This window comes from Trichoderma ghanense (genome assembly GCF_004382785.1).
Source record: "Trichoderma ghanense strain CCMA-1212 chromosome Unknown scaffold_2, whole genome shotgun sequence".
Lineage (NCBI taxonomy): Eukaryota > Fungi > Ascomycota > Sordariomycetes > Hypocreales > Hypocreaceae > Trichoderma > Trichoderma ghanense.
In genome coordinates, this window is record NW_027395665.1 from 1,759,443 (window position 1) to 1,777,425 (window position 17,983).

Below are 17,983 nucleotides of genomic sequence, written 5' to 3' on the forward strand. Positions count from 1 at the left end.
AACCATTACAGCAATCCCAAGTGGCCCAGCCGAGTCCTGCTCATCAATCATACCTTATTAGTTACGACACTTGATATCTGCCTCATTTTGTCAAAGATGTGCACAGCCATGGCCCTCTCTTTGCTGATTGTATCAGCTCGTTGAAACATGCAGACATCAAATGCATGCAAGGTTCCTACAGTATTACATGCAACCAACCAACCCCCTCAGACCAAAAGCATCAGCAAGCAAATCACGTTACGCCACGCCTCTCAAGCATCCGCGAGTCCTGCATCAAAAAGTCTTCAACCGCTCAAATTCGTCATAGTCAAAACACTCTGATAATATCAGTACCGCAGATCATATTCTGTAGTCAACCACCAAAACGTGTGCTAACCCCAATCCTACCATCGTTATCTTCACACCGTCGATCGCCCATTCTTTCAGCTCGGCGCATTCTTCTACCTATCCATCCGATTGCCGGCTCACGTTTCTATCACTCCGATCGTGAGCGAATCCCCCCCCCGGTTCCCCTTGCGCGCAACTGAGACGGGGTTGCATGTGAGACTTGAGATCGACAGGCTGGTATTCCCCAGTGGGATTCTGACGAGACCCCCTTTGTGAGACTCCTGCTGCTTGAACTGCTACGGTAATGGTGAACTGTGCTTTATCAGGATGATCGATCCAACTATGATACGTGTGATGCGTACTTGGACCTACTTCTCTACAAAAATAGTATGTAGTTCTTGTTTGCAAAAGCACTGCTCGCCCCTGAATGTTGCAAGGGGCGGCAGAAAACACGAGGAAGGCCTTCCATCTACAAGTTCGAAACAATTCTTTACTCGTATGATTTCTCCGCCGTCAGCATCAGACTAGACTTGCAGACACGACGCCGTTGTGTCTATTAATAGGATGCTCGTAGGGAGTTCGCCTGGACTGGCCGCGTCCCTGAAACGGCCAGAGGGAGGGTATCGTGTTGTTTTAGGTTAGCAGCTGCGAAGGGACGCTGAAAGCTGGAATAGCAGCAGAACTGCTCGACTGACGACGCGTGTCAATTCATCAATCAATAAGCAGGGAGTTTCTTCAAGTTGCTGTCAACTTCTTCGTCTGCTTGTACATCCTCCCAACTGATATCTGACATTTCCCCCCGACGAATAGTAAAGCACCTGATAAAGGCGCCCTTGGTTCCCTCCCGTCGGCAAGGTATGACTCTTGTGTGACACTCATGCCATATACACAGTCGCACTCGTGCGATAACAAGCTCAGACGCGTACACACGCACATCTGCCGTGCTCCGTCACAGTCGGCTCCTGACTTCCTGTGAGCCGGCCTCGTTGCATCCCAAGCGCGGCAGTATGGCCGTCAAGCCGGCCCGCCGGGCTTCCATCCACACCCCTGTGCCTGGCCGTGGCTTGGCCCCCATCCTCGTGAATCGTAAATCATGAATCGTGATGCCTCCCGCCCCCCTTGCTTCAGCGCGTGTCTGTCAAACGCCATGCATTCGTCCAGCCGCGCTATCGAACCCAGGGTCGATGGCTGAGCCGCGTTTGGTCGCAAAGTGGGACATGTCGGGTCTTGTACGTCTCGTAGTCCTTGGCTCTCTCTCTGTCAATGCCCTCTCAACGAACGGGAATCCGAGCACCAAGCTTGCCCGTGGACAGGAATCCGCGACAGCCCATCTCGCCTCGCCATCCAATTCCCAAAACGCCAAAAATGATCCGACCATCTGCCGTCATCCTGATGCCGCTGTCCGCGCCCTTCTCGTGCACCAGGAAGCACACCTGCTCGATCTCGCCCGGGTGCAACACCGGCTTCTGGTCCCCGTCCGAAGCCCAGTTGCAATCGTGATAGCCCAGCCCGGCCTCCACATCCAGCACCACCTTCTCCAGCTGCATCACGTCTTCGCTGCAGTTCTCCAGCTGCGCCTCGAGGATCCATCTCCTCGTGCTGCTCGTATTCACCTCCAGGCCGCTGACCTTGGTCCGCACGATCAAGGACGCCTTGCATATGAACTGATACAGCTTCCTAAACGTCCGCGTCCGCCCGCTCGTCTCCGTAGCCTCATAGTAGCTCACCGTCACGGCCAGCACATGGTTCCCCTCCTCCTTGAGATCAAACCCGACAATCCTCTGCAGCGTGCCTCCCGGTTCGAGATCTACGCCCCCTCCGCCTGCCGCCGCGCCGTCGTGAAGGTTCGCGGGTCCAAGCTCGAGCTTCTGCGTGCCTCCCAGGCCAGGGGTCTTCATCTCGGCTTCGATGCGGACATCGCGTATGCGCTTCGCGGCATCGGGGGGCAGATCGTTGTTGGCGCAGAGGGTGCAGCTGAAGGTCTCGCCCACGTAGGCCGAGCCAAAGGATGCCGGCAGGTTGAGGATCGGGCTGAGCAGGAAAGGATCAGGGTTCGTGTTGGAGGGGGCGTAGGCGAGCGAGGCGGGCGCTGGCTGCGACTTGGTGTTGGGAGGAGAGAACGGAGGATCGATTGGGTACTGCGTCACCAGCGACGGCTGGGAGAGCCTGCGACCATTGGACCTAGGTGAGCAAAGGTGCGGACACCAATCGGCAAGTTCCTCGATGCGTACCTGAGCACCTTGACGGAAACCGAATGCGGCTCCTTTATCGGATCGTGGTGAGGGTACCCTTGGTGGGACATTTTCCCCCTTGGTTGCGCTATAGACTGGAGGTATTGCGAAGGTTCATGGACTGGCCTGGGCGTCGGACTCCAGGCGATGTTTATCAGCAACATGTCGCTGTTCGCAGCTCCCTATCGATAAGATGCCGGAGCTTTATTAGCCCCTGGGGGGGGGCCTCTCAGCACCGCGGGGTAACTGAAGTGGCCAGCAGTAATTCTCCTCTGGCAGTTCTTATTGCTTCACGAGCCCAGCTCATGGTGACATTGCCATTGTCCTTTGTAGAAACTCGCTGAATCTTGCATATATCTAAAGCCGAGAGTTCGTAATCCTGCATTTGCTTTTACAGGAGAATAAATTGGCTCCAACAATTATGTGACTGAGATAACCATTACGTACCTGTAGGAGAATGTCTCTGATAGTCGCGACCTCCTCTGATCCCAGGCTACTTTCTCCTGACAACATCACATCCTCAGACTTACAACCGATTCCACTGCAACGGTAAAGCCAGCCAAATACATATTTTTGGTATGAAACAACAACTCATCTTAACAAAAGACCAACTTAATCAAAGATCCATCCTCTCTCGTGTCCATATTGTTCGTCCACCGACCCCCTCCTCAAACCCCCCTTAAACATGGCCAAGCCAAACCTCCTCCTCTGCTTCGACGCCTTCGGCACCCTCTTCCGCCCCAAGGGCGCAGTCGCCCAGCAATACGCCCACGTCGCGCGGCAATGTGGCATCACCAATTTCAGTGACAAGGAGCTCTCCTCCCGGCTCCTCGCAGCCATCAAGGAGGAGCGCGAGCTCAATCCCAACTATGGGAAAGCAACTGGTCTCGGCGCCACAAAGTGGTGGACAAATGTACAGTCTCACTCTTCATCAGCAAATTCGTCAAACGCTTTATACGCTTATTCTAACACTGTAATCCTACAATTCGGTCGTATAGGTTATTCACAAGACATTCACGCCTCTCATCCCCAACAACCAATCTCTCCCCCCATCTCTCGTCCCCCGATTAATCCACCGCTTCTCCTCAAGCGAAGGCTATGAAGCCCAACGCGATCTCGTCCCAGCAATCAAATCCCTAAAGCAACAAAATTCGCTCCAAGGCATAGACAGGATCGTCATCGGCGTAGTCACAAACTCCGACGACAGAGTCCCCAGCATTCTGTCTTCCTTTGGACTCAACGTCAGTCCAGCGCGGTACGGCTCGTCGGAAGAAACAACCGCACTCGCGGGTGAACAATACGACATTGACTTTCACTGCATGTCATACGATGTCGGTTTCGAGAAGCCGGACCGTCGAATCTTTAACGCCGCTGAGCTGATGCTGTCCCGCATCATCACTGGTCGACATGTCGAGTCTCCCGCTGAGGGCGATCTGGGGAGTTGGCAAAAGGTGTATGTTGGAGATGAATATGCCAAAGACGTTGTTGGGGCTACTGGTGCAGGCTGGAACCCGGTGCTGCTCGATGCTGATGGGAACGAGACTGAAGTTGCCAGTCTGGAGGATTGTCCGCCGCAGCCTCTCCATGATGTCTTCAAACGACATGCCGTCGTCAGGGTGCGGTCGATACGAGACCTTGCCACATGGCTCACAGGTACAAAGTGAGATGCGAAATAGAAGACTCTTTTCACTATTACTCATCTAAGCCCCTTTCACCACGTGTGGCATTCTGTAAATGCCCGATAGACTTCAACTGGAGGAGTCGTGAGGCGCATGTCGTCCCTTACAGTATCGTGTCTAAAGATTACATCACTTACAAACGTCAAGGTGCCATTGATTCGCCACTTGAGTCATGGTGTTGAGCTCAGGCGTCATACCACGGAATCTACTGAATGGACGGTCACGGATTACACCACTCAGAATGACCACTGCCGTCTACTGATTCTGGTTGTGATGTCTACGGCCTGTGCTTGTCAGCAGTAAAGACTACTCACACAAAACTTCAACATTTTTCCTGTTTGTACAATAGTTATCAACAAAACAAAAACACTGGCCTCGTTTAGACCAACTCCCTACCAATGGATCGCGTCTAAATTCATGTGCTGGACTTGTCAGTTCAATCCTGATTACCAAACCTAGTAGATTGTTCGGTGCGGTTGAACTGGCAGTTCTTCGCTTCCCCCAAGCCATGCGTGCGTGAAACCTGTAGCCCTCTGTTCGTCAACCATGCATAGTGCAGAGTCAGCATAACAAAACGAGTAGTGAGCTCATATGTTAGTCGTGGAGAGGCTCTCCTTTAAAGTCCTGGAGGGGGCGGAACCTGCCCAATCATTGTCAGTGACATGTAGCAAGGGGCGAAGAGGCAATCTGAAGTTTAGTCTACTTACCGCGCTGAAGCTTCCACCTGGAGGAGGCGGTCCGGATGGCGGCGGAGGAGGGGGGGCAGAGCTTGGAGGAGGGGGCGGAGGGGGAGCTGCTTCGGCAGGAGGAGGCGGCGGCGGCGGCGGAGCGGCTTGACCGGGGGCTGCTGCTGCATGTGAGCTCTGGGCTGTTGCTTGAGTCTGGGCTCCGTAATATTGTTGATACAGGGCGACATAGCTGTAGCGGGTTAGCCAAATGTTGAGCGAAACCTTCAGTGGAACGCTGTCTTACTTAGCATATCCTCCCCATGCTGCATAGGGGTCGGCGCCGTTATAGTATTGGGCATACTGAGCGGCGTAGTCGGCAGCGTTGGTGGCGGGAGTGGCTACCGGAGCAGGGCTGTTGGATGCGCGAGGCTCGGAACTGTATCGGTTGCTGTACGAAGAATAGGAGTTGTGGTGAGAACCACCATGCCTGTCGTGGGATCCGCGGTGGTGATGATCGCCATATCCGCCACGATCGCCATATCCGCCACGATCATTATTGTAGCGAGGCGGACGGGCTTTGAACTCCTCGTACTGTTCCTTGACGTTGGCAATCAGATCCTCACAGAGCTCCTTGGCCTTGGCAACCATGTTTGGGTCAGGTCCGCTGCGATCATCAGGTCAATAGGTAAGTCGGAGCATGAAAAGAGTGATGGTTCGATACATACGTGACATGAAGAAACATGTTCTCATCGCTCTCGTGATTAGTGGCTGCTTCGAGGTAGCCCGAGCCGCGGCCTTTGATCTGGACACGACATCCGGTCTCTTGCTGGATGTGCTTGACATATGCACCGCCGTGGCCGACTACCTGAGCTCGCAGGTTGAAGCCGTGAACTGGCTCGAGGTCGATGGGAATCTTCTCTTCAGGCCATTTCCGCTGCAGAAAACGTTAGTCGTGAACGGGCGTGACTATAATGACGGGATGTCTCATACTCGTCCATATTCGTCTCGCTCAACCGGCGGCTGAGGTTCCTGTTCTCGGCGTCGAAATCGGCGTTCGTCGACAAGTTGAGGGAGTTCTTGCTTGATAAGTTCATTGATCTTTTCCACGGCGGCTTCAAGACCAGCCTTGGTTGTACTCGTGATATGGAGATACAAGGGAGGGTTCTTTTCCCAAGATCAAGGCATTCTAAGTTAGAAACCGAACAACGGGCAGGGAATCAGCATGGGTATGTCATCTTACCGCCGCAGTGGCCATGCTCTTGTTAGGGTAATAGCTGCCACGGGTCGTAACATCTGTGGGATCTGAGTCAACATCGCCACTCAACGGGTTAATCAGGCCAAGGATGATTGCATACCGGCACCAGTTTCATTTCGGATCTAGAACGGCATTGCATTAGCGAAAGCGCGGAAAAGAGGAGAGGAGGGTATGTGCAAGTCGGTAGCTTTGCGACTCGGTGCTCTCGACGGGCGTGCCGTGCATTGTCAAGCTAACGAGTGCAGCAGAGCAAGGTATTTGAGGATGTCTTTACCATTTCCTGGGTCGACCCCTTGGTCAACAAGTAGCGATTGCGCAGGTCGTTGACCTCGATGTCTTGGATAAAGTCGCCATCGGCAACGTACATCTCCTTCTTCATCTCCTGGTCACCGCCGTCGGCAGGGGTTCCGCTGGCGGACCTGATCGGGGGAACGTCGACATGCTGAGGAGCCTTTCGGGCTAGCAGCTGGGCGTTGATCTTGGCAGCGGCAGCGGCTATCGTGATGCGAGATTGGTTAGCTCATCGTAATCGCACATCGCCGCGCATTTGAGTCTCAGCAAATGGGTTGGGGGATCTCAGGGTCTTAGAACATACCGGCGGCGGCAGCAGCGTCCACCGGGGCCTTCTTTGTCTCGGAAGGCTCCTCCTTGGGAAGCGGGCTGCGCTCTCTTCCCTCGGAGCGGCGCGTGGGCGGGGATCGAGAGCGTCTGTCGAATCTCGAGGCTCGCTTGGGCTCAGGCTCGCTCTGATCGAAGCGAGACCGCTTAGGTCGTCGCTCGGAATCCTCCATGATGTTGCCAAGGAAAAGGAAAGGAGACACAAGCCGTTTGCAGGTTTTGGCGACGATAATCGGGCGTTAGATTAAGAGACTGCGGGAAGCTGCAGCAAGGCCAGGGTTGGCGTCGTATCGCTGGCTGCAGGAAGAAAGCAGTTGGATGCAAGGCTGAGAGGCGCGAATGCTCGCGACGTGCGTGGATCAGCGCCAGTTGGATCGAAATTTTGGAATTTTGGAAAAAAAGGTACGAAGTACTTCGGTACTCGCAGGATGACAGCAGCAAGTGCAGGTGCAGTGGTTTCCTGCTGCGCACCTGCCATGAAGTTGCCAAGCAACCATGTCACCGCTTCGGAAAAACGTACTCGCGGGACCTGGATGCGGCTTACATAATGCGATCCATCTGAGATTGAAAACCGTGGGGAAACCAGCGGTTTCGGAGCTTTGCTGATGAAGGCCTCGAGATGCTAGACTATTGGCGGCAGTGGAAATGAATCATTGCCTGGGACCTGTGCCGCTATAAGGTTGAAAAAGCAATATGCTGAAGAATCGCATTGCTGACCGCATATCAGCTCTATTTAGCTTGTACAGATGTGTCGAGTGTCCAAGTGCCAATCCAAACTTTCGCTCTTACGTGAGGCTGCAGGGAGGCCGAACCTTCATGGGGGCCATCACAGGCCCAACGCAGAGCGCCGGGACCGCAGAGAAGTCAATGGCGTCGTTGAATATCCCATCAAACAGTACAAATCATAGTCAAAAAGCCCGATGAATTCTTACTCGAAGGAAAGTAGCGTTTGACTTGACAAATGGTTGTGGCTGAATCTCGATACCTTGGGATCTGCGACAAATCGCGGGGCAACAATGTATCCGCGAATGTACATTTCTATCGCAGTGATTTCCAACGTCAGGCATTTCGTCCTCACATACAAGCTCAATGTGTTTCTAGTCATCCACAGGGATTGCCTTATTCCAATCTAGTGTACGTGGACTGATCAATTGATATAGCTTGGGATTTCGCGTGCCCAAAGTACACAGCTAATGTTGGCCGGACGTGATCCGTGCTACCAGTAAGCGGTGCGTCAGTCAACCTCCGGTTTATCGGAGCCCACCTCCATCTCGCTCTAGTAACTTTTTGAGTTCCCTTTCCTCTTCCTCCTCCTCCATCGACTCCAGTCGTCACCACAAAAGACCAAGTCAGTCAGTCACACAAACCCCTTTATCTCCCAAATTCGCTACCGTGCAGTGAATTGACGCCAGATTTGGCTGCAGGATGGCTTCGCTTCGGCCGTGGAGCGCATCGTTGCGCCTCGCCGCTGTCGCGAGGACGACGGTGCGACACAGCTCGTCCAGCAGCTCAACCTCGGCCATCGCCTACAAGGCCCTGCGACGCCGCTCGGCTCCCCTCCCCATCACGGACACGCCGCCTGCCTGGTCCGCGCAGGCCGCCGTCTCCAACATTCTCTATGAGACGCCCACGCCGTCCATGGCGCCTCCGAAGCGTCACATCCTCAACTGCCTGGTCCAGAACGAGCCCGGTGTGCTGTCTCGGCTCTCCGGTATCCTCGCTGCTCGAGGCTTCAACATCGACTCGCTGGTCGTGTGCAACACCGAGGTGGAGGATCTCTCCCGCATGACCATTGTCCTGACCGGTCAGGATGGCGTCGTCGAGCAAGCCAGGCGGCAGCTGGAGGACCTTGTGCCCGTCTGGGCTGTCCTGGATTACAGCAATGCCGCCCTAGTTCAGCGCGAGCTGCTTCTCGCCAAGGTCAACATCCTCGGGCCCGAGTACTTTGAGGAGCTGCTGGCTCACCACCGCGAGATGAGCAACGGCGAGTCGGCCAGCGAGCCCGGCAACGAGTACGAGCGGACGCTCGAGGAGTCGGCCAATGACTTCCACCCTAGCAAGCTGGCTGCCAGTGAGGCCCTCCGCCACAAGCACGAGCACTTGAAGACCATCACCTACTTCACGCACCAGTTTGGAGGCAAGGTGTTGGATATTAGCACTACGAGCTGCATTGTCGAAGTGTAAGTTGCTGCGCAATACCCGTCTCGCCCGTTACCTGACTGACTCAATTGAATAGTTCCGCCAAGCCGTCGAGAATCGATTCCTTCATGAAACTGGTTGCTCCCTTTGGAATCCTGGAGTCTGCCCGTACCGGCCTGATGGCCCTGCCCCGATCGCCCCTGCATAAGCACAACGAAGAGGCCATTGTCAAGGAAGCCGACGAGGTTGTTGATGCTAGCCAGCTTCCTCCTGGTTAAAGCTTTTGTATCCTAGTTTCTTATCTCTCGAGCAAATCTTTATGAGAATTATATGTAGCTAAAGTCTTTGGACACTTGGCGTCTAGTGGGAAAAAGGTCGTTGGTTTTTAGCAATGTGAATTCAATGTTTACTGCTTGTGTCTCGACGCCATGGTACACTCAATTCGCCTAGTTTTCAAACTCCTTGTAAACCATCCATGTCCAACTTTTCACTCAAGCACACCTTTTTTTACAACAAATCCTTCCAATGCCGCTGTGAAAAGGAAAGGGAATAGGTTAGCTTGATGCTTATATTCGTACAGATAGGTGCTCCGTGACTTACCAACGGCTGCCCACAGCCTGTTCTCTGCCTCTGGGAAGACCAAAGACCTAGGGCTGTAAAACACCTCGTCCGCCACCTCTTCCGGGTGTCGGGGCAGGCAGTGCATGAACTTCCAGCCCTCCTTGGCACCGCCTCGCTTCGCCAGCTCGTTGGTGATCTGGTACCCGGCGAAAGCCTTGAGCCTCTTCTGCTTCTCGGCCTCTTGGCCCATGGAGATCCACGTGTCCGTCACGAGGATGTCGGCATTCCTGATGGCCTCTTCCGGAACAGTCGTCTCCGACAGCTTGCCGGGCGATGCCACGCCGCTGGCAGCCGAGTTGATGAGCTGCCTCATGTGGTCAGGGATACCGTAGCCCTGGGGCGAGGCGACGGCGATGTCGACGCCCGTCTTGACGCAGCCAATGGCAAGGTCGAAGAGCACGTTGTTGGAGTCACCGACCCAGGCTACTTTCAAGCCACTGAGGTTGAGGCTACCGTTGCTTGACTGAGATGACGGGAAAGCCTCGTGGATGGTGAGAAAGTCGGCAATGGTTTGCAGCGGGTGGAAGTCGTCTGAGAGGGCATTGATGACGGGAACGGTGGAGTGCTCTGCCAGCCCGGTGACGTCTGAATGGGGGCCAACTCGGGCTACCATGCAGGATGTCATTGATGAGATGACGACAGAGGTATCATACAGCGACTCATTGACCTGTAGCGCGAGTTCAGCGATGAGATGCCATCCACGCGAATGATTTTACCAAGGGAGTACCAACGCCGAGCTGAATGTCGTCCTTGCCCAGGAACATGGGATGGCCGCCGAGCATCGTCACCGCCGCCTCGGTCGACACACGCGTCCTCGTGCTGCGTTTGCTGAACATCATGGCCACAGTCTCGCCGGCCAGGCCGTTGCTCAGGCGAGGTACGCGGCCGGACTTGACGTCGTTCTTCCGGGCAGCGGCATTGCGCACCAGGGCTGAGAACTCCGAGGGCGTAAGATCGCTGATGGACATGAGGTGCCTGGGCTTGGCAGCCTGTGAGTAGGCGCGGGCTTGGAGGCCACTGGCGGCGCCTCGGAAGGCTCGTGTTGCTGCCGTCCTCATGGTGCTTTTCTTTCCGTCTCCTGTTGCGGTTATGGATGCTGGGCGAGGCGAAAGACGAGTATTTGATTAGCACTTGTGTCGGTAGCTGCAATTGTGGAATAGAGAAAGTACCAATTGAGAAGTTAAGAGCAACTTACGTATATTCGATCCTGATTTACACCACTGTGACTATTATATTTGCGATCGGAGGCCGAGGAGAAATGGAGAGTAGAGTCATAAAGAGGTTGCTGAAGAGTCATTGAGAGTCCGATGAAGTTGGTGAGAGATAAGAAATTGTGGGGCGCCGGCTGCGGTGCGTGTACTTGTACTTGTGCACCGGCAGTCAAACAACTGGATGCTGCACGTACCCTAGCCCTTTTCATCCTTCTGTCATGCCAACCTGCAAACACTTTGTGGAATATCCTTGAGAATAACGCAATGACTGGTGGAATGCGCGAGGTATCATAATCATTGTGTGGAACCAAGTCTGGACATCAACTGCTTGAAACAGAGCACATATTGGGCAATGGCTTAGGAGACGGAACATGAAGGCTGGACGTGATTGAAGGTATGTATGTACGATGATGAATATTCAGGGTCAAGATAAGCTATGTATCAGCAATTGATGGGCACTGCAATTGCTCTTGAAAACTATATACATGGAATCGCATGGCTACATTCTCGTAGCCACGTCCTCGAGTAAGGCCTCTGCCCATCACGACACATACTCACCTCTCAAGCCACTGACTTAAGCCTGATCAGGGTCGACATCGGCAAAGGTGGTGCCAACAGCAACCTCATCGTACCAGACCTGGCGGAAGCCCTGGGTGCCCGTCATGTGGCCGTCGTCGTGCCAGCTGTTGGCGTACAGGCCGACGCGGAACTGGAAGACGCTGTCGTCGTCGACGGTGGTGGCGACGTTGTACTCCTCGTGGACCTTTGCGCCGTCGAACCAGACCTTGAAGTAGCCCGTGTTGTCCGACGCCCACTTGATCTGGAGGACGACCCGGTGCCAGACTCCAGCAGAGACGGTGGCCAGGTTGGGGCGGGTGACGATGTTGCGGCCGCAGTTGGGCTGGCGGTAGTGGCCGTTGACGTAGCGGCTGTACAGCTGGTTGTTCTGGACCCAGACCATGGTCGAGGGCATCCAGTCGTCGCCGCCGCAGCCGGCGCCGGGGCGGTTGGCGATGAACTGGGCAATGTTGTACGACTGCGGCTGGAACTGCCAGTCCTCCGAGAGGCGGAAGGCGAAGCCGTAGAACTGCTCCTCGCCGCGCTGGTAGCCACGGTTGTGGTCGACCTCGGAGTGGTACCGGCCGGTGTAGCCGGGGGTGTAGGTCTGGGTCATCTTGAGCGCCGAGGTGCCCTTGAAGACGACGTTGGAGACCTCGGAGACGGTGCCCTGGTTCTCCTTGCGGACGTAGTCCCAGCCGTTGAGGTGGCCGTCGTTGTAGAAGCTTCGGGTGGCGCTGGCCACTGGCAGGAGGGCCAGAGCGGCGGCGAGGAGGGACTGGATGGCAACCATTGTGGCGGTTCTTTGACGCTGAGAACTGGTTGATTGACTGTGTGCCTGGGAGGAGATGGTCTCCAGGCAAGTGATTGACGGGGCATGGGTTACTTATACTTGGCTTTGACCTACCTTACTCACGTATTACTATATGCTTCCTAACGAGAAAGACAGGGGGGAGGCGGCATTCAGACCATCGATGCCATACTAATGACTAGCCTTCATGGATTAAACGGAGGACCATAGACGCCAAGATGTGGGCACATGATCTCCATCCAACCCGAGAGATGGCTTGGTCTACATGTACGGCTCCTACATCAATCGGAAGATTCCATACCAGAAAATGTTACCCCCAGAGTGGCAGTAGCACTCACTATCCCAGAGTTGTATCGAACAGGTGAAATGTAATTCGGAGAGCAATTCTACATGCCCGTCGTCTCAACGGAGAAGAACCCGCCTTGCGTTGGAAGGCTATACCATACAATCTTGTCGTATTGTCGTTCACATTTGCTCATGCCATGCTTTACAAAGTAAACCACCAACAAGCGGATAGCCATCACCCCAGTCGGTTGGATCTCGGCGGATCCCCAAGCTAAGCCAGCTGATGGCTCTCGAGTGCCGAAATAGGTAGGAGATATAGGAACCAGTGGGTTGGATCGAGGGCCAGGTCAAACTGTGACTGGTGGAATTACTACCAAGGCAAGTTTCTGGGAAACAGATCTGAATGCAACACCACTATGCTCGATGAATGGCAAGGCTGAGCAAATCATTGAAAAGGCGAAAAGGAGACGGACTCACTGCGTACCGTCTTGCGTCTTCGACTTGGGATGCGGAGACGCCGGCTGCGACCTGCGCAGAACCCACCCGTGAAACCAAGTTCATCAAATTTGGCAATGCGGTGGTATACTCGTAAAGTGCAGTTCGGAAGCAATACATGGCGGTAATAGCTGCCTACGAAGTGTAGTCGATCTACTGTTTTGATGGCAATCAGTCACGGTTTCATCAGCCTCGCCGTCCAATGCAGTGCTTCGACCTCGACTCCATAGCCGTGGGTTAGTTGATTCCACAAGTGTTGACTCTCTCTACTCAGGATCAGGTCCCGGTGTATATCATCTGTGTGGAAGGTCCTATGGAAGCTGTAATCACAAGGGGGGCCTGCAAATTCCGTCTTATTATTGGGTGATTATCACATCAGGAGGCCGTTGCGAATAGGCCGACGCCTCATTAATTCCCGACTCTATTCAGATCGCGCCCGCGAAGAAGCCTATTTCTTCCTCTACGGCCCTAAATGGAAGCACCTGCCTTTACCTGCCAGTTCATTTACGCGCTAGAGTAACTATGAAAGTAGAGTAATTTTTAAGTTTAGTTTACCTCGTGGCCAGTGTACCTGCGGTGAAATTGTGTTAGCATAGGACCCAAAAGTCTCGGGATGCTGATAAGTCCAAGTCGGTCGTCGAAACCACACAAGATTCCCGACGTATCGCTTGGATATACAAGAGGCGGCAACAGTTCCATTACGTGTGTAGTTCAGACACGGATAAGTCAAATCGAGGGCATATCATCCTTGAGTACGATAATGCTCAACTTCCCAAGGTAATGCTTGGAACACGAGGGTACGCTTCGTAGCCCCTCAGCAACTCCTCGATCTGGACTTCCGTGCTACCTGGATCGCTTGACAATACGAACGAAGACTACCTAGCAGCATGCGATTGCAGAAAGCCGTGAAGTATAGTGCCACCTCGTAGAAAACAGCGCAGCTTCTCGTGCTATCCCACTCGAACAAATAATGTCGTTAGTATCGAATCCGTTTCCAGGGGTTGGCGCTAGTGCAGGATTGCCTGATCAGGAAGCTCACGAGAATCTTGGCACGGCGTCGGGTGTCGGAAAGATTTCCATTTGTCAAGTTAACCAGAGGGCAATGCCGCGAGAAAGATGAAGAAGGCCAACAAGCTTGTCGCTGCCAAGGCTTCTGTAGCCCCGCCGTCTAGGTCCTGCATTTCGTTCGCATCCAAATGATTCCTCCAATCACATGAAGACATGGCCAATTGGGGGTTTGTGACTAGGAGTTGGTTGTCTCTGGCCTATGAGGGCAGCAAGTACAGCGGAGATGGGTCGGTAAAAGAAGGAACATAGGGAGATGTGGGCATCAAGAGTCAAAAGATGGCGACGAGTCCCATCGAGCTAGTATGAGACCATAAGGATGACGATTTGACGAAGAACGCCCTTGAATCACATTAGACCTCGATGAGCTCCAAGTCTACCTTCAACTCCAGGGTTTGACGTAAGTAGATACTCTCCGGGAACCTTGATCATTATAGTAAGCTATGACAAGGTTATAGCTGAGCTTTCATGTTGGAAATGGCCTGGTAATGCGTCTTGGGGTAAGATTCTGTGAGACACGCCTTTGTTGGTGGTTGAACCGGAGGTCTGGGAGGTGGCTCCGAGTGCTCCTCAGCTACTAGTCCCTTCTGGGATTAGCAACTTCAGATAGAGTCTCAAGTGACATTCAGACACGGAAACGCTAGCCCCTGGGCTAAAATGGGTACCGCGTTAACAGCAGCTCACCCGGGGTGGCGGGCAGATGCGGGCAAAGAGGCACAGCGGCACCTACGCAGGTACCAAGAACGGATGCCAGGAGATGGAGGTTGAAGCTGCATGACTCAGCAGACAGGCAGTTCGCCACCCAATGAGATCGCGCCAAGCACGTGCGCCGTCTCCGTACTTGATCCGTCTCCGTACCTGCCCAGCGGTATCGACACTCTGCTCCACTCCTATCACTCAATCGTGACGACGACATCAGCGAGCCACAATAAACCCGCCCTCAGTCTGTGGCTGTCGACGCATCTAAACGCATCTGGGAGCTCGCCTTGCATCGCTCATTATCCCTGCACTTTTCTAGACAACACCCAATTTCCGAATTCTTACGCCTGGGGCTCGACGCAGCAGAGAATCGCCAGCCGAACCTCCAGCGGAAGGCGACGACGCCTGGCCAAGGGACGCTTCTTCCAGCCGTCTACTCGACCCGACCCAGCTCGCGGCTCACCATGCCTGATTTTCGGGTCGCCGTTAGCTTTGCCAAACCGTCTCGCGGCACTGCAAATGGCTCTACACTGGACAACGAGACGCCGGAGGCGTCCGAGACGTCTCCCTTGCTCTCGTCCGGCACCGAGCAGGGGCCCGTGACTGAGTCCTCGCCGTTACTTTCCGACGACAGCCACCATCAAGAGAACGGTGAAACCGAGAGAGACAGCTTGAACAGGTCGCCGTCCAAGTCAGAAAGCCGTTTACGATGGCCCTCCATCATTGCCATTGCCATCCTGGCCGCCCTCACCATTGTGGTCATGGTCCTTGGCTTCCTTGTCCCTCCTGCCGTCAAGTCATACGCCGAGACCGCCGCCATCCTCGAACCAACCGGATTGGCTCTTGAGTCTCTCACTCCAGATGGAATCCGCGCCCGAATCCAAGCTAGTTTCAAGCTTGATGGCTCACGAGTCAAGGACGGTACTGCAAGACGCCTCGGTCGGCTGGCTACCAGCCTTGTGAGGAAGATTGACACGGAAGAGACGAGTGTTCGCGTGCATCTGCCCAACTACGACAATGCTCTGCTGGGTTCTGCAGTTGTGCCCCCATTGAGCATCAATCTGGTCGATGGGAAGACTACCGTGCTGGATTTTGTCGCTGATCTCAGCCCTGGAGATGCTGAAAGCTTACGTCAGATTGCCAACGACTGGTTAGATGGCAAGCTTCAGCAAGTCAAGGTGACCGGCTCGGCCTCGCTTCGTCTCAAGACTGGCATTCTGCCCCTTGGGACTCACGAGATCGTCGAGTCGATGGTCTTTGAAGGTCAATCTCTCTACCGCTCCTTTGCTTTGTTATATTTTGGAGAAAAGACAATAATGTGAAACGATGAGATTGCTATTGACATATTCATTCAATGAACCCTTTGCTAATTTCATTACAGCCAACCAAATTCCTTCTTTGCCCGAGTACAAGATTGACCGCCTCAACATCCACGATGTGCCCGCCGGTGACGGTGGACGGATGGCCGTTGGTGCGAATGCCTCCATCATCGCATACAACGACCATCCAATTGGCCTCACCGTTCCGCAACTTGCCTTTGATATCCTCGTGCCCAACTGTGACCCGTCTGAGTCCTACATCATGGTGGCCACTGCCGTCACTGAGCCAATCGATGTGGAGCCGCATGCTAATGTTACCGTTGATGCCGTCGGTCTCATCAACGATATACCCGAGAAGCTTACTCGTGCCTGTCCCCGGACCAAGATGTCACCTCTGGACAACTTCTTCAAGCGTTACATGCATGGTGAAGACGCCCAGATCTTCGTTCGTGGCCAAGACTCGGACACGTCGGATGTCCCAGAGTGGCTCAGATTCTTCTTCAGCAGTGTCACTGTCCCCATCAGCTTCCCAGGGCGGTCGTTCGACGATGCTATTCGAAATCTATCCCTTACGGATGTCGACTTCAAGCTTCCGAGCCCCTTTGCGGATCCCAACGACCCGAACTCAAAGCCCCGAGTATCCGGCACAATTGAAATTATCGCTGAGCTTCCTTCTGAGCTGAACGTGGATATTGGCGTCAACCATCTCCGAGCCACTGGCGACATCTTTTACGAGGGCAAGAAATTTGGCGAGCTCAACGTGGAACGGTGGCAACAGGCAAACTCGAGCAAGACCACGGACCCCGAAGACGAGAAGGCGCTGCTCCAAATTACGTCTCGAATTGCCAATGTGCCTCTCGACATTACCGACGGCGACGTCTTCAGTGACGTGATGGGAGAGCTTCTGCTCGGTGACGAGGACATTCTCCTCGACGTCGAGGCTCTTGTCGACATCAAAGTCTCGACTGTTCTTGGAGACTTGGTTTTCAGAGATGTTCCTGCAAAGGGCAAGATTCCAGTAAAACGTCTGTCTTCGCCTTGGTAATCTTCTTGCGTGGTACGCTTGTGAAGGTGACATGACGTATCTCTTCTAGCTGTTGAAGGTACGATTGTGGTTCACCTCACAAGGCGCCCAAGGACAGCTCTGCTAACAAACTGGAACAGAGCTTCCTGGTAAAACGCTTACGAAAATCAATCCCCGTGTCTCCAATCTGGTCATTCTCAACACAACGAAGCATGCTGTTCACATGCAAGCGTCGGTCAACATAACGAACCCTACGCCATACACGGCCTCTATCCCTTTGGCAAATGTCCACGTTTACCATGGGGGGCTGTTGATTGGGGAGGTTACAGTCAAGGACCTGGACGTGCAGCTGGGAAACAACTCGGACCTGGCCGTCTTCGCCACCTTGGATCCAACATCTCTAGGCGGAGAAGAGAGCCACAAAGCTGCTGTTCAACTACTCTCCGACTATGTTTCAGGCAAGAACACAACACTCACATTTAAAACTCACAAGGGCAGCATCCCTGGGGCGCCTATCATTGGCGATGCTCTCTCCAAGTTCAACGTTTCACTGCCAACGCCCCGAATCGAGCTACCGGGCGACGAAAGCGGCAGGGATCAGGGCAAAAACTTTGTGAGGGACGCCGTCTTTCACGTTTTCTCCTCCACTGCCACCTTCAACCTCGCGTCCCCGCTCAAACACAACATTATTCATATCGAAGAAATAAACGCTACAGCATTCTACAACCATACAGAACCTGTCGGTCACATCCTCTACGATGAGCCGTTCGACGCGCTTCCAGGGGTGACGGAGACTCCGCGTCTCCCCGTCATCTGGTCGACCGACAGTATCGGCTACGACAAGCTGATTGACGCAATGGACGGCTCGTTGAAGCTGGATGCCAAGGCAGAGGCAACACTCAGGATAGGGAATTGGATAGAGACTATTCATTATGAAGGACGAGGCATTGGAGCTAGGGTCAGGATATAGACGGTTCA

General features: G+C 54.0%; 6 protein-coding genes across 6 annotated transcripts; 3 read left to right on the forward strand and 3 right to left on the reverse strand.

Annotated features, from left to right (window-relative positions):
* Positions 1-1,598: 1,598 nt before the first annotated feature.
* CCMA1212_002946 (uncharacterized protein) lies at positions 1,599-6,951 on the reverse strand (the record flags this gene model as incomplete). The annotated part of the gene is made up of 9 exons (XM_073700312.1): positions 1,599-2,493; positions 2,559-2,653; positions 4,945-5,155; positions 5,210-5,569; positions 5,631-5,839; positions 5,896-6,069; positions 6,146-6,198; positions 6,398-6,655; positions 6,756-6,951. 9 exons carry the CDS (start codon positions 6,949-6,951, stop codon positions 1,599-1,601), a joined length of 2,451 nt encoding a protein of 816 aa, XP_073561027.1.
* Positions 3,244-4,222, forward strand: CCMA1212_002947 (Uncharacterized protein; the record flags this gene model as incomplete). The annotated part of the gene is made up of 2 exons (XM_073700313.1): positions 3,244-3,471; positions 3,557-4,222. The coding sequence occupies 2 exons, from the start codon at positions 3,244-3,246 to the stop codon at positions 4,220-4,222; spliced, it is 894 nt and encodes a 297-aa protein (XP_073561026.1).
* Positions 6,952-8,203: 1,252 nt separating the features above from the next.
* CCMA1212_002948 (Acetolactate synthase small subunit) lies at positions 8,204-9,195 on the forward strand (the record flags this gene model as incomplete). Its single annotated transcript, XM_073700314.1, has 2 exons — positions 8,204-8,958; positions 9,015-9,195. 2 exons carry the CDS (start codon positions 8,204-8,206, stop codon positions 9,193-9,195), a joined length of 936 nt encoding a protein of 311 aa, XP_073561021.1.
* A 209-nt stretch (positions 9,196-9,404) lies between these two features.
* On the reverse strand, positions 9,405-10,596 carry CCMA1212_002949 (Ornithine carbamoyltransferase; the record flags this gene model as incomplete). Its single annotated transcript, XM_073700315.1, has 2 exons — positions 9,405-10,205; positions 10,255-10,596. 2 exons carry the CDS (start codon positions 10,594-10,596, stop codon positions 9,405-9,407), a joined length of 1,143 nt encoding a protein of 380 aa, XP_073561020.1.
* Positions 10,597-11,323: 727 nt separating this feature from the next.
* On the reverse strand, positions 11,324-12,100 carry CCMA1212_002950 (uncharacterized protein; the record flags this gene model as incomplete). The annotated part of the gene is made up of 1 exon (XM_073700316.1): positions 11,324-12,100. The coding sequence occupies one exon, from the start codon at positions 12,098-12,100 to the stop codon at positions 11,324-11,326; it is 777 nt and encodes a 258-aa protein (XP_073561451.1).
* A 2,807-nt stretch (positions 12,101-14,907) lies between these two features.
* On the forward strand, positions 14,908-17,975 carry CCMA1212_002951 (uncharacterized protein; the record flags this gene model as incomplete). Its single annotated transcript, XM_073700317.1, has 4 exons — positions 14,908-15,925; positions 16,044-17,006; positions 17,076-17,084; positions 17,146-17,975. Coding segments are annotated over 4 exons (2,820 nt in total), but the record flags the coding sequence as incomplete, so codon positions are not given.
* Between the last annotated feature and the right edge of the window lie 8 nt (positions 17,976-17,983).